This window comes from Cavia porcellus, unplaced genomic scaffold (genome assembly GCF_034190915.1).
Source record: "Cavia porcellus strain 051 isolate PalLab524CR breed Dunkin Hartley unplaced genomic scaffold, mCavPor4.1 scaffold_10, whole genome shotgun sequence".
NCBI classification, from domain to species: domain Eukaryota; kingdom Metazoa; phylum Chordata; class Mammalia; order Rodentia; family Caviidae; genus Cavia; species Cavia porcellus.
Genome location: NW_026947493.1, coordinates 86,276,920 through 86,293,259, shown reverse-complemented (window position 1 = coordinate 86,293,259; position 16,340 = coordinate 86,276,920). Strand labels below are relative to the sequence as shown.

The 16,340-nt window shown below is 46.8% G+C and overlaps 1 protein-coding gene across 3 annotated transcripts in view; it reads right to left on the bottom strand.

Moving 5' to 3' along the window:
- The window catches only part of Zfpm2 (zinc finger protein, FOG family member 2), a 399,960-nt gene that overhangs the window by 124,870 nt on the left and 258,750 nt on the right, over positions 1 to 16,340 (bottom strand). For all 3 annotated transcript variants that reach the window (XM_063257768.1, XM_063257769.1, XM_063257771.1), the window contains one exon: positions 13,788 to 13,899. In XM_063257768.1, the coding sequence (XP_063113838.1) occupies positions 13,788 to 13,899 (112 nt within the window). The remainder of the gene's footprint in view (positions 1 to 13,787; positions 13,900 to 16,340) is intronic.

The window sequence follows — 16,340 nt, the reverse complement described above, 5'->3', positions numbered from 1 at the left end:
AGCACGAAGGGGAGAGGAGCAAGCCAAAGCATTCATTTAGTCACTCAATGGACCTTTTGAGTCTTTCTTATTAGTCAGGCATTGATCCTAAAGTCTCTTTGTTCCCAGGACTGACCACAAAGAAAGCACCACATACTCTGAAACTGGCATATCAGCAAATGTTTAAAAGGAGATGCTATTTGTGGAATGTGGAACTGAAAATTTCAATATTCCTTTCTCAAGTGCTGTCAGCATCTCAACAGACGCCAACAGCAGAAAGATCTCCTGCTACTTGACAGCACCCAAGATTCCTCTATGGACAGAGTCTCTGGGAGTGAACCTGAAAACCCAGGAATTTCTGGAAAAGCAACGACTTCCCACCACAGTCCTGGTCACGGTCATTCACGGCATCCTCATTCATCCCACCAAGCCTGGACTTCCCAACCTGACCTGGAGGCCACTGTGTGGGACTCACCTGCTTGGCCTAGTACTTCCTAGCAAGGACAACATGCAGTGGCCTTGGAAGGACAGCATGACATGGATGCAATTTACTCAAAGCAGAGCAGAATGAGACAATTACCAAAATATCCATTTGGTCTGTGACCACTGATGGGCAGCGCACGGGGGCTGAAGGACACACCCTGATGCAGGGTGAGTGATGCAGAGACATCAGATCAAGTCTTCACTAAAGAGCCAGAACTTTTCAGAGCTCAGTAAGGGAATCCCAGCCAAACCAAAGGGCCGCAGCCATGCCCCTGTGATTTCTCTTCCTCGTTGGTTTGACATATGGGACCAAAGAACTGGAGTGTGTGTGGGAATGTGTTGCCGTGTGTGTGTGTGGAAAGCTTTGATCTATGAATCAATTTAGTATTTTTACGCCCTCCAAAAAAGCATTAACTCATGAGTGTAGGACTGATGAGCGTAGGGTTGTCTATTCTGTTCACAACACTGCCTACATAACTGCTACAAAAAGGCACACTGCACAGTACACCTGCAATACATAGTACATGAGTCAGTAAACAGGTGAAGAGACGGAAGGGGTGGAAGGCGAAGCAGGGGGCTTCGGTCTGAGCTGCCCCATTTGCTAGCCTCCTGTCCTGGAGAAGTTCAGAAGCTCGGTGTGTGACCCTGGAAGTGAGGACAGCCGCCCTGCTCACAGGGCTCTGCCAGCAGGGGCCGTCACAGCCCTTTGTCCCCCCGGAGACTACCAAGCCCCTCAGGACCCTCCCTGTGCTCTGTCCCTGTTCTGTCTGGACCCCACACGGGGCAGTGGACAGCTCCGGGAACCTGATGATTCCACAGGGAAGCAGTCTGTTTGTGGCTTTTCCTGAAGTTAGGCAGGCGAGCAGCATTTGGGAGAATGCGGCATTATCGTGTATACAAGGTTTTTCTAATGTAAAGATCCATGGTGAGAAAATAAGGTATAACTTTATAAGGGGTGTGAGCTGATGAAATAATCCTGCAAATGGTCCAAGTCCTCAGGGTTCAATGTTACAATCAGTGTGATAAACACACTCAATAGGGAAAATTTTACGATTTTGGAACAGATTGCATTTTTTATTCCAGGTATTTTATCAGTACCATGCAAATAAGTCGCTCTCAATGTAAAAGTGACGTTTTATTTGGGTTTTTGTTTGTGTAATGAAATATGGTTCCCTGGCTTCAAATGGTTGGAAGCTAAAATCTCAAATAAACCTTATATCATAGTAAAGGCTATATCAGAGGACTTTATTTAATGGGGTGAAGAAAATATTTCCTGATTTTTTTATTACTATAGGGCAGATCTGACACCATTAGTTTTCTTTCTGTCATAAATACGGATGAGCAGAATTTGACAGGCATTACTATAAAACAGGTTATAGATAAGTTCAGCTTCTTTCCTTCCACGGAGACCTTTTCACACTCAGCTCTGATGGTGACGCTGGCACAGAACGACCAGGGTTTGATTTTAGGCTTCTAGGTCACAGTTTCACCTTGACAACAGTCCTTTCATTCCCAGCAGTAACATTTGCTAGGATCCTAAGGTGCTTTCATTTTTGTAGCAGTGTAAGGAAAAAAGGAAAAGAAAAAAGCAAGAAAAAGGAAAAATAAATAAAAGAAGGATGGAGGTGGAGGAGATAAATCTTAATTCACATGCTGCAGGACTATCTCTGGGTCTCCGGCACAAAACTTCAAATCCAATCCAAGAGCAGGATGTGTATTAGAAGTCTGCAGATTTAAACCCCGTCCGCCATGATCAAACTGGATTTATAGAGCGTCGTAACTCTCCAGACACCAGCCAGCAGCTTATTAATTTAATAGACTCCTGTCCATTCACGGATGTTCCTGCCCTGACAGCCTCTCTAGATAAGGCGAGAGCCTTTTGACAGCACAGAGGGCATATATATTTTCCTCTGTTTTCTCCTGCAGGGGCTTGTGGCCAGTCTGAAATGCATGGCTCAGCAAATTTGCTTTGCCTTCTTTTCCCCTTCTTGCCTTGCAGGAGAGAGCACAGAGGCAGCCTCTGGAGAAATCCAGGGTCAAGGGGCCTGTGTTCCCCCACTCAGAACTTGTTTAGGAACATGTTTTGCGAAATCACAACAGATTGATTTAAAGGTGTACATGTGGGGACATTGATACCACAGAAAGAAAAAGCATAACATTTAGTGCCCAATATAAATTAAGAGGTGTTGGGAAAAAGAGGAAAAACAGCAATAAATGTTCCCATAAAACAATATAGCAGCATTTTCTTTCCTTTCCTATTATACCCTTTGTGGGAATGAGGAGGTGGCACCGGGAAAAAAAAAAAAAAAAAAAGAAAGAAACTCAAAGCTGTTGCTTATTTAAAAACGGAACAGAAGGAACTTTTCAATACTCTTGTTTTTCCTTTATGATACTGGTATGCTCTAACTGTGTTTGTTATTTATCTCTGACATGCCACAAATTCTCAGCCAGAGAGCTGTGACCCCTGAAGGCACCTGGTGACCTGGGGCCGACCACAGGCAGCTTGCTCCAGTGCCCCTAGAGCTGGCCTCCCAGGCTTCACAAGTCCCCCACAGTGGGAGGGAATGGGGACCCAGGCAGAGGGGGCTGGAGGGGGCCTAACGCTCCGTATTCATAATGCTGGTGGGCAGACCACATGTTAAATACCACAGCAGAGGGCAGTCTTAAGAAGGTAATTTAGATACTGATAAACTACACCCAAGTATCAATCATGGTAAAGCATAACCTGAACATAGTGGGAAGGGCAAACAGATGTGTTGTCTGGCACACAGTGGAACTCAGCGGTTGACAGCTTGACCAGTGGGTATCCCCCAAATAGCATGTCATGGCCTTTCACCTTGCTTGATGTTTGCAAATGTAGGACGACAATTATCTTACCATGCAAGCGCCGACTTAGAGCGAATAATAAAGCCCACAGGCCAGGCTGCAGCCCTGTGCAAGATCACCGGGGCAGCAATCGCTCGGTGCTGGTTCAGTATCTGGTACCATAAACACATGGCCAGGGAGAAAATTAAGTCTCTTTTCCATTTTTCTAACTACATTTCCATTTACTGCATCTCACTGACAAAATGTTCCTCTCCCCTGTACTACTAATCGACACACAAAACTCTGAGGTAAAACTTCCTAAAACTAAGTTTTGGGGCTGGGGATTTAGCTCAGTGGTATAAATGCCTGCCTGGCAGGTACCAGGCCATGAGTTTGAACCCTGGTACCAAAAAACAAAAACAACAAAGAAATAGAATAAAACTAAATTTCACTTGCCTCAATATCCATTATGGATCTCTTATTTGCTCACACAGGGTAGGATCAAGCCGCTCTGATGTCACAGGTAAGAAACTTCGACAGCAATTCAAGTTTCACATAGAATCTTATGGTCAGATTACAACAGCATAAGAATTGATTTGCCTAACAAGTTCTGACATTGAAAACCCTAAATTACTGCTTCCTGTTTTCTAGACCAATTTGCGGGGGGAAAGAAATATGAATTACTCATGTTTTCAAATTCAGGATGAAACCTTAAATCCCTCCTGCTGACTGTCTGGTAAAGTTAAGTTTTCACAGAAAACCGTCTTAAACTTCCGTCTCTTGAAAGACAGTGCTGCTGGACAGGGCAGCAGTCGCTCCTGAAAACCTTTATTGACAATGGGCACCGGACAGTGATGATAATACTGGATTTCAAAAGGAAAAACTGGCTACAGGTAATTTATTCTTATTGAATTTCAACAGGCAGTAGATAGAACCTTGTAAACAGAGAGACAGAAAGGTCTTACTGGCTCACACTTCAGCCTCCGGATTTCTGATCTGGCCCTTTGGTCAGGATTTCTTGACTGGGAGAGGGCAGCGTGTGATCTCAGTGAACCCTCCAGGTCCTGATGCATTCCCAGCCCTCAGGCAGCTTCCCCAGCCAAGCGCAGGACCTCAGACACAGGTACCTGTACTGCTGAGTACCGCAGAGGCTCAGAGGGACCTGCACGGAAATCGGCAGCCCACATCCGGGCCTGGACCTCGGTCACACGCTGTGGTTTCAGTGCCCACTGTGTCTGTGCGCATCTTATTGGACTCAGCAGACCCAGGCGTGGGTACCTTGTAGATGCGGCCATCCCAGTGAAGTCCTCTCCTTCCCAGGCTGCCCAGCCTTCTGAGTCCTACACCGGGCATGGGATACTTTTCTAGACTCAAGGGAGGATGGCCCCGTGGGCCATGGCTTCTCAAATGGTTCTCACACTGGGAATTTCTGACGCCACACAAGTCATGCAGCATTTACCTAAGGGTGCACATGGAGCCCTGAAATAATCTGGAGTTCAATGCATGGACACGTGAGCTGCCTGCTGGGAAAGAGAGGAGGACGGCGTTCTGTCCGCGGAACTGTCCAGTTCCCTGTGGCACAGCATACAGGCCCGCCCCAGGGAACACATGTGGAGGGCTTTTAAGGGCACCAAAAGGGTTTTCATGCACAGAGTAGCGAAGTGTAAGGGCGGACCGGGGCAAGCAACACACAGCCAAGGAGTTCGCTTGTCTGGGCGAGACCAGGCCCAGGCTGTGGGAGGAAGAGGGACAGGGCAGGCTGCTTAGCAACTGTCCAGGAAGCATTGCCTGGGGAGCACACAAACGTAGAGAGCGAAGGCCAGAGGATGGCGACCCTGAGGGCACAGAGGGTGAGGGAGAAGCTCCTGGGCCAGGAGGACAAGAGGGGACAGGGAGCTGAGCGCAGCACAACAGGAACAAGAGGGGTAAGAGGCAGCGGGAGAGGTTTCCTGGGGGGCACCGGGTGAGCGCGCTCCACCCCAGACAGGGACACCTGGGCAGAGGTAAGGACGAGGCGGGGGACACAGCACTGCCTGAGGGGCCACGGCCACGTCCGGGAGACACAGGAGATCGCCACTCTGTAAAATATGTTGGCAACTCGAACTGAGAACAAGAAAAACCTCTTATAAATTCTAAAGGGGAGCGTTGAATCCACCTTCCAGGTCAAAGTGTACTCTGAGAACACCTCAGAAGGTCGAACGAAGTTGATGTGAAGGTTTCAGGAACATGTTTTTCCATGCTGGGAGAAAGCTGCGATCTACCGGCCTGCCCTCCCTGCGCTTACTAATGTTTCCTGCATGCCCGCTGTGGAAACAGACCAACTCCAGTCCTTAAAGAATTCCCATTCTAGCAAGGAGAGCAACACTAAAACTGTGTAATCAACAATAAAAGTCACCTTTGAGGATCAAAAAGGAGAGGATGTGAGGACGTTCTTCCTCCCTTCCTCCTTCCACATCAGGAGATGTGGCCACCAACATCTCCTGACAAAAAATATGCTTGGCTTTCTAAATGGATGGACATAAGCTTACATTCTCTTCCTAAAAATCTCGCTTGGGTCACAAAGCCTCAGAACTGTCAGTGGCTCTTCCACTGCCTGAAAGATCCTGAAGTAAGGCAATATGAGGCCCTCAGGAAGTTCTGTAAGACTCCCCGTCCCTGGTCTCCTCTGCAAACCCCTGCTCCAGCTAACCGGAGGCACCTTCCCCAAGCTGTGCACTGCAGCCTGTGAGCGTCTAGGCCTCAATTCAAAATCCCTAACATCTCCCCGCAGGTTCATGAAAATTTCCCCCAAAGCTGTCATCCTTACAGAAATATCTAATTCAACCTTCAGTATCCAACCAGAATCCCACCTGCTTCCTGAGTCTCCCCTTGAGTGTATGCTACCGAGCTCGGTATTAACACTCATCCTCACAAACAGAGCTCTTTGGGAGACTTGCACATTATATTTGTTCCTTATAAAGTTTGCCATATAGGGGCTGAAGCAGGTGCTCAGCATGTGTATGTTACATGGGAAACTGTCGTGAGAAAAATACAGTTTTTGGACATTCATGGGCATATTTAAGAAAAAAATCATCATATCACCAAGAAATAAATTCTAGAGAAGAGGAGGTATGTAGATAAGGCAAGGATTTCTTTGCTCTTTGGTTTGAGTTGTGTACAAAAGAAAAGTAAGCACGTAGTAAAGGCAAAGTGGGCTTCTCACTTGCAGTTACTTTTTAAAATTACATTAGAAAAACAAAGAGATGGAAATTATTTACAGGAGGCGACAGAGCTGGGGCATGGCTCAGTGGTGCAGTGCTTACCTGGCATGCACGAGGCCCTGAACATCACACACACACACACACACACACACACACACACACACACACAAGATACAAAACTTTCCCCCACTCTGTCACCTGTACAGAAACACCTAATTTCACACCGAGCCATTTTCCTATGCTCCCTGTACACACACTTTTAAGTACAACTGCAATCACCAGACACAAAACCATCCAGTGTGCCTTTTAAAAATCTAGAATTATAACTGAGTATTTCCTTCCGCAGTGTACAGTGCTTTTAAAAGCCGCTTACAGTCTCTAACTTGAGATGCACAACTCCAAGGAGCTGTCCCTCCCCGAGCAGATGCAGAGACTTTCGGGGTAGCTTTGGAGATTAGCATCTCTCTGAATGACAAGCGTACATCCTGAGCGATAGGGACTCACCTCTTCCAAAGACCCCGCTCTTCATTTCCCAGTTTTACACTTATAGAATGAATAGATCCTTAGTTCTTATCGTTTGCAGGCGTGCTCACTGGGTTTTCACCCTCAGAGATGAAGCTTCACCCATGCCAGGATCTGGGGGGCGGGGTTAGGATATTTTTTTCCTGAGCACATGAGAGCACATCTAACTCACTGGAGTAATTCATGGTATTATCACGTAGGGCTTTCACCTGTATCTCATTAAGGAAGACTGCAGTGCTGAGCGTAAGCAAACAAATGTGTTCTTTCACATCAGACAGTGCTCATTAATGATGACTACGAGTCTAAGCCATTCGCACGCCCAGTGAGGGTTGGAACAACACAGCGAATCATTAGCAGGGTGTGCAAACGGTGAACGCATCGTGAGAATCAGAAGTGACAGCAGGCCCAGTACTGGCTGGAGTGACGCCGCCCTGCAGTCCACCAGAGAGGGTGGCTCCGGACAAGGACGCAGGCCTCGGTGGGGTCACGCACCCCGACCTCGGTGACCCCTCAGAGTAACAAAAGCGAGGCTTTCTGAAGCAGCCGTTGTTACAACCGCTCACGCCTAGAACAGGAACAATAAACTGCGGCTCCTCCAAATAGCTTCTCATTCGGACCAAAGGCCACCGGAAAGAGACTCCGATGCTCAGCACACACGTGGGCTGCGGCGTGCGTCTTCCTGTGGTGCTCTGCAATCAATTACTGTTATACCGCCATCATTAATAATTTTCTTAATGAAAATGATTCTGTTGATCTCCGTTGTATTTTAATTATCAGAGTTAAGCATAATTACACTGCAGCTCTGAGCTGGCATGCGGACTCCTTTAGGGCGCAATTTTGTTTTAACACACTGATAATGTAATTTTACATTGTGTCGGTTTGTTTGGTTATTATCCAGTTGTACAATTCCACTGTATTCCTGATAACAGATAATAACCTTAGTACCTCCTATATCCTGAAGTCATTTAAAAAGCAATATTGGAATTCCGAGACTAGCTAAGTTAATCGTCTTATGATTTCATAATTCCCACTGCTAAATATTTGGTTCAGCCACTCACCCTGTTCTAAGAATACTCTGAAACTACACGGCAGTCATACATTTTCTATGAATTGACTGAATAGTTAAAGGCATGCTTAACTGAGAACACATTTTTTCTTTTAAATGAGTTTCTTATTTATATATTAGATCTCGTGGTGAGGTGAGAACGGAACCTGTAGGCTACTTTGAAAATTGTCTGCTAAACTAGACATGGCTGATTCAGAATTGTAGTAACACGCACCAGGACCTTTGCTGTAAAGCAGGAGAGATCTGAACTTTCAGGACTGTCCTTACCATGGCAGACCTGTGTCAGTGTGTGGAAGGCTGCTCACAGGAGAATTTCTGTCACTATTTCAGTGGAGCCCAGAAGAGGGCCTTGAACCCAGATGACAATCAATAAAGGAGGAAATTAATTAATTGCATAGCTAAATTGGTGTAAACAAAATCAGAAGTTTGAAGATGGTCGCAGCCTGACTTTGAGATGACCGTGTGGTCTTCAAAGTAAGGTTAAATTCTTCTGGTTTTAAAAGCAACCAAGAAATTGACATAAAATTAACGCTACTCTTTTAATTCTTGAACACTTTCTTTTTACAGCTAAGTCACAGAATGGTGAGCCATCCTTCCATTTCTGAGGAACACGTATGCAGATGTGTGAAGAAGAGCAGTAGCCTGCGACCGTGGGATCCGCGCGGCATCCTCAACGGGGAAGCGAGGTCAGCAGCTTCGGGCTGAGCTCCAGCTTCACCGCCCACAAGCCACAGATCACTGCATTGCTTAACCTGTCTAAGCCTCAGTTTGTTCATCTGTAAAATGAAAATAGTGCTAAGCGTTTGCTTTAGTGGTGAATAAGAGGTAGAAGGTGATTAGACCGGGACCTGGGGTCGCTCAGTAAGCGCTAACTGCTGTTAATTACGGTCACCATTGTCATCTCCACAGTAGCACCGAATACAGCTGTTATTAAATATTAAAGTACCATGGGTCCAAAGGAAAAATACTGGTTTTCTTGGGCACAGGCTTTAGACTTTGATTCGGTGACTCGTTTCTGCAGAGGTGAGGATCCAGAATGGCAAACGGGGACCCAGGACACCATCTCTCCCTCTGCACCAGCAGGGAGGACTGCTGTGTTCCGATGAACTCTGATTTATGACCACAAGGGCAAATTATTATCTATATATTATATATTATTTATGTGTTAGATCGCATGGTGAGGTGAGACATGAGCTTGCATATAAAATAATCGGCAACATCATTTTAGCGTAACACACGCAGGCCTGTGGAGAGCTGCTTCTCCATGAAATTCTGCCACACAGGCTTCACTACACCATCTTAAATGGCTATGAAATCAGTATATGGAGAGGGTAAGTGAGTTCCCGGGTGCAGTCCATGGGTAGCTTTTCCCAGTGACGTGGTCTCCTCAGGAAGGAGCCTGTCACAAGGAAAGTACAAAGCAGGCCTGGCTGGGAGCTTTTTATATTTTGGCCAACGAAGTTGATTCTCTTAATCAGGAACCTAAACATTATGACTAGTTTGAAATGATGACTCCATGTTTAAAAAGAAGCCATGAAATGGTATCTGACTTGCCAAATACTTGGTGGACAAACAAATACTCCGTGCAAGGTGCCAAATATATAATTTTGAATACTTTCAAATGACCTCTTTATTTTTCCTATACGACGAAGTCACCATGCTTGGAAAGACCTTAGAAGATAAGGAACCATTGCATACATGGTGAGGGAAAGAGAGGACAGGGCTGGGAGACTGTGGGGTCAGGGCTGAGCAGAGGCCGGGGCCTACCACCTCCAGCCTGGGCGTTTTAGTGCCTTTCCACCAGAGATGAGCAAATTAGAACGATCTGGAGTCCACTGAGAGTAATAGCAAAAGCAGACGACCCAACCAGTCTGGGCCTCTCTGTCTGGCTGCCCTAATTACTCTGTGGATGACCAAGGACAGTTGAGGCAGGAAAAGGGCACATCAGATTAGGATGCTAATGCCAAATACTGTCCTTCTTCCACGTTGATAAAATAAGACGATAGCCTGTCAAACCATTCTCAGCGATAGAATATGAGGCCATAACAATTATTTGATGGACACCAGGACATGAAAGCTTTTTAGTTATATTTAATTTTGCTACTAGCCCATATTTAAGAATACTTTAAGAACCGAGTCTGTCTCTTAAATGGTAATAGGTCCATGTCATGTGGCCTATCTTTCTATCTTTATCTTGTAAGAAAATACTGTTTTGCAAAGCCTCACTATTAAGCCCTGCTCATCAAATGCCGCACATATGAAATCTGTGTTTTCCTGCATGCATACTGTGCATGTGTTTGTGTGTGCATGCGTTTGTGTGTGCACATGTGCAGGGACTGGGGATGGAACGAGTCTCAGGCTTGCTAGGAGCCAAGCCCTGGGATGAGGCTGAGAGCCAGGGTTCACATATGGTTGAAATTTTCAGTGAGGCAACAGCTGAAGGGTGCATTTGTGGCAGTGGGCACGTGCTCTCCATCCTCAGTGAGAGCCCCGTGACATCTGGAATGACAGGGCGTGGCCAGGGCCGGGGGCCCCAGCCCTGTGAGTGGCCAGAGCAGCAGCACTCACTGGTTCTTGGCGCTTCTCCGCCTCACCCTGGAGGCTCAGGGGGTGAACTCTCTGGTCTCCAGGGAGGCCCTTGATGTGTGAGTGTGGCTGTGATGCTGAGGAGCTGCCCCAGGGATGGAGGTGCCAAGTCTCCCCGTCCAACCCACCCAGCAAGCTCTCTTGCACTGGTGTTACCAGGCCAGTAGGGAAGTCTGGAGTTGGCCAGCATCAGGGAAACAACCTGAGACCAAATGTCTGGGCGACAAAAGTCAGAACAACAGAGGGATGGTTTGGGGTCAAAGCTGGAGGAACTGGATCGAGCTACTCCTGATAGAATCTCCCTAGAATCTCGGTGGTGGAAGCAGACGAACCCCTCTACCTGTACTGTCCCAGGCACATTTGTTTACAGAAGCCGATTTCAATGGACTCAGGGTCATATGAAAACCAAAGTCCCGAGCAATGCATGACTCTTCATTATGAAAATGGTTCACACACACAGATGCTCAAGTTAGATGCAAGTCATCAAACGCTCTGCCCTTAGAGGCTGTGTCACACATGCAGCCTGGGGAGACAGAAGCTGTTGAAACAGAGAGGGTGGCATCTACTGGGCCATGGACCCCAAAGATCCCTAGTGGAATCCTGGATATCAGGGCACTAACCGCACTGGGGAGAGAAACTTGGGGGTGAATGGACACAGGGGATCCCGGGCCTCCCCCCTCGTTTGCCGCAGGGCTTCTCGGAGCCCAAGCACTAACATGCACTGGGGTTCGAGCAGGGCGGGGGTGCAGCGCCAGGCTGTGGGCTCCTCTGTACTCTCAGGGATCAGGCAGTGCTTTTTGAAAAGCGCTACACTTCTATGCACAGCCTGTGCCCCTTTAGGCAGAGAAGCTGAGTGGTTCCAGGGGATCTATTCATCAATTAACAGCGGCAGGAGGGAAGGCAGAGGGCACAGTGCAAAGAACACAGGATTCCTTGCTGCCAAGATCCAGATTCAAAGTCGGCTCCAAGCTGGTACCTTGATATCACACAGAGCCCTGCCCGGTAGTGAATCCACAAATCACTGGTGTGCGGAGAGGAACCCAGGTCTGACCTCACTGGGCTGCTGTCAAGTCTCATGCAGAAAACACACCCTAGGGTGTCTCGTCCACACTCCTATTAGCTGCATGCTCATAATAAACCAGCCATTCACCTTGCTTCATGTGCCCTGGTAGAACGGGGCAGCGTGTGGTAACCGCATGGGAGGCACTGGAACTTGGTCAGATGGAGTAACGCGCCCAGAGTGGTCATGGAAGCATTGGCATTTGATCTAAAGGGCCACCAATCCTGCAGGGCTGCCAACGTCAAATGACTTTCTGTAGGTTAAAAACTACCAGACATCAGCCATTCACCTGCTCATCATGTTAGGAGCAGGCCGCAGCAGGATGGGGAACAATGCCCTTTCGTTCACCTAATCAACTGGTCCAGGTTTGTGTCGTGGTTTTTCTGTACAGGCCGAGTCCAGAGTAGGGAGGGAGATAGCGCTCTCTGGGACTAGACAGGAGATCAGAAAGAAGCCAACGACAGCAGACTTTTGTCCTTCTGCTTCCTGGCTACCTCAACTACTGACCCCAAAAGAAATCAGAGAAAAGCAACAGAAAAAAGCAGAATGGGGATCACGGAGAGGGTACGGGGTGCCCAGTAACTTCTGCACAAGAGGGTGAGACACAGTGGGCTCATGTGCACTGTATATGGTGAGTGATTAACTAATAAGCTTCTAGAAGTTACCCACCAACTGTTTATGACAAACTGGGATAGCCAGCCACAGTGCAAAGGTATGAACATGCCCCTGTTAAACTACTGACTAGGGAATCATAGCTGCTACACAGCAGTGATCATTCCTAAAAGAATTCCTGTTTTAAAAATGCAGTGGATTTGGATCAGGACGAGGAAGTAGCTACTGTCATGTTTCCTCCCTAACATACTGCCCTTAAAGCTCAGATATTTCACAACAGAAACGTGTCCCCGAAATTGGGTGGGACATGCCACGACACCCTGGCCTTATTCTGTGCTCTCCGTGTGGCGACTTGTGACGCTGTTTGTTCTCTGTGACAGCCTGCATCGGCACCCCTGGGAATATCCACTTCCCTTTTAGCTGAGAGCTACCATGAGTGTCTGCACGGACAGCAGGTTAGAGAATTAGTGGGCTTGGGCCCGGTGATTACAGGGAGAAAGGAGTATAATCAGATCCTGGGGTGCAGCTGGGTTTTTTTAGCCTGCAAATTCCCGCTTTCCGGTGTTTCAACTTTCAAAGGCTTGTGGTAGTTTAGAGGCAATCCTCTTATAAGGGTACAAATTGTAATGATTATAGGAACAAGTTGTAATTGTTTCTAGCAAGTTTTTCAGAGTCTTTGATGTGATGATTAGTGTTTTATATGTTAATATATTGATAGGGGTGCTTACTTGCTTGTTCTCTTGTATGCTTTTATGGTTCCTAGGTTCAATGTACAAGTAAATCTTTGATCTCAGTAGGACTATTTGGTTTAAAAAAAAGCAGAAAGAAATTAAACACGAGAAGCACAAGGTTTTGCAATATTCACAAAGTGCTATCAGGCATTTCACGGGAAGAGCACAGTTAGGGCCCAGAACTCAAAGGTGGAGAAAGAAGCCTGCAGCACAGCACAAGGAGAATGGCTCTGCCTGCTGGCCAGTCGGGCTGGGAACCATCATCAGTGTGTGACCCCACGCACGCCAGGCTGATGTCACAAGGACCGCGCAAATGAAAGGCAGCTCTGTAAGCCCCAGCTTCCACTCAGTGAGGCTCCTGCCCTTCAGAAACCACCACAGGGAAGAATTTAGGCTCGCACAGATTGTGTTTGAAGCTTTCCTCTCATCATGGTGACTTCAGAGAGCTGACCAGAATGCAGGGCCTCTGAAGCACATACCTGGACATCAACCTTGAAACCTCAAGGGGAGTTTCCTTCTTAACACTGCAGGCGGGGCCGGGCGCTTCCTCAAACCCTGGCTCTACCGCAAGGGAGGGGACCACCAGGCCACTCCTGCACCCGCTCAATGGTGCCTAAGGCACTGTGTATGCTACACAGGAAGACAGGGAACCTCTGTTGGAAATACAGGTCAGAGGCTGCCAGGTGCCCGCTGCCAGGCGCGAGTTCAGGACTGCACAGAGACAGGGGCGCGGTCCGGTTTACCTTTGCTGTACACAACGCAGTTGTTTTTGCTGTCCTCCACGCCTTGCCAGGTCACATCCAGCAGCCACTTGGGACCGGCCGTCAGCACCATGGGGACCTGAGCCTTTGTCTTCTGCAGAAAGAACCATCACAAACAGATGCCATTTGCGTTCGTTGATTAAAGACTGAATAATAACTGTACTAAGCATTTTATTTTTACAAACAACTAAATCTCCCAAACCGCAATCCAAGGCTTATTCCCTAGTCTCCCGGTATCTTTTTAAGACAACAGAAGCTGAAGGCTTCGCTGCTCTCGCTAATCTGAATGGTGGAATTATTGTGGATTTTCCCCCCAAATGACAGTGGATCAGATCTCCACGATTAGGCCAAGCTCTCGGGGCCCTGAGCTATGAGGCCAGTGGAGATGGCTTTCCCCGCAAAGCGTCGAGTGTTTAGAAGTGAACTTTAGACACATTGTACTTTCCTATCAACAGGATCTCACTATTTCCTGAAACAGACAGGAAAGAATTTGAAGAATCAGGATCCATTTCAAAGCTCTATCCTGAGCAACATTCATATTGGAGGAAGAATGTACGCTGAATGGATAATGAACCCAACCCAGCCCCGTGCCCCTGTGAAGTGTGGCAGTGTAGTCCGCTGGAATAATAATAATGTCCGCGACCCACCGTACACTGTCTCCAGGAAGGCTAGGAAAGGGATCGTGCACCTATTCAGATGCAGAGCAGCTACAGCGTGCCATCTCTTGCTGAGAGGCATGGAGAGGGACCCAAGTCCTTAGTGAGATACAGTCAGTGTAGGCTTCCAGCACAGCGTGGCTGGCTGCTTGGCCCAAACCCTTTATCTTTAAATCTCTTGTGATAAATTCCCATTGCAGAGATAAAAGGGGAGAAAATGTGGAAGCCTCCTCAGGACTGTGCTTCCCGGGGAGTCAAATTGCATCACAGCCAGGGTGTATCACTCTCAGCCCACGTCCTGTGCATCAAATGCCCTGGAACCACTGCACAGGGTGCCACGTGCGGGTGAGCTGAGTTTGCACCTGGGCGGGGTCCTGCCAATGAGTCCCCCGCTGCTTCTGGAACCATCCTCGTGTCTGTGCTATCACAGGATCCCAAAGTGGCACAGGACGTATTCACATAAGGTGTTCTGGGGGAACCGGGCTCCCGATCTCCCAGGAATCTGCGAGCCCACTTCCTCACTTTGGGATAACGGGGCTTCAGCCATGGAAGTTACTGGCAGAGCCCGATTACTAACCTCACCAGGACAAAGGCTCTCCCAGCGTTCGGAGGGGTGATTAGGGTATGACAGGCAGTGATCAACGTAAAATACTCTCTCTCCTGAAAAAAATCAACCATGATAGAGAAACTCGAGAAGTCTAAAACTAAACCTGGACACGTGAAATCACAGGAGAGAATAGACCAGTCCAAATACACCAAATTCCAGGACACTGATTAATAATTTGGATTCATATATATATATATATATATATATATCACATTTTGGTTTCTAGATTTGTGTATATTTGTTATATTAAATCTATTATCTATATCAATGCTTGATTTATATTACAACTACGATATTTAAGTATATTAAGTATAGTAACTGCATTAAATATATTTAATGTATTTTATATAGTTGGTTATGTTAATATTATTTGATCAAATTTATGGTCTTAAATTTTTAGTGATGTATTTTAATAGCAAGCAGAAACATGAAAAACAGTTATCTGAAAGCTCTGTAAGAACAGTGACTTTTATGTTCTAACTCTATGAAAAATATTATGAGGTTATCTATATTGTTATCAGGGTGACTGGCAGTTATTTCTTATTTCTATTTGCAAAGGAGAATTCAAGGCAAAACAAGCATTCAATCTGTAGCGGTCACATCCATATCCAATCAAACATTAGGCTCATCATTCATTGAATATTTTCTGGTTTGCCAGAAACAACAGAGAAATAGGCAACCCCATAGACACAAGTCCCAGGGGTCCAAGGGGCAAACGGGACAGTCACAGGGCGAGTCGGCACCTTGGCAGTCAGCAGTCACCTTCGTGACATCTTCTCTCTCTAATTAAATAACAGACTTAAAAACAGACACTCATTTCTACCAACTGTCTTACTTTATACTAAATAGCTGTTTTACACTGTAATCTCTCTACTTCATAAAAAGTCAGGTGCATTACTATGTAGTAACTCAGTTCCTATAATTTTTATAAGATAAAAATGTGTACTCTCAGGCATGTGTACACCAAGGGATATGTACATCCAGGCATGTATACTCTTGGGAATGTGTACACTTGGGAATGTGTACACCCAGGAATGTGTACTCTCAGACATGTGTACACTTGGGCATGTGTACATCTGGGCATGTGTACTCTCGGGAATGTGTATACCCAGGCATGTGTATATTTGGGACTCTGTGCTCTCGAGAATGTGTGTACCTAGGCATGTATAAACTCAGGCACATGTACTATCAGGAATGCATATACCCAGGCATGTGTACACCTGGGCATGTGTACTCTTAGGAATGTGTTCAATTGGGCAAGTGTACATCTGT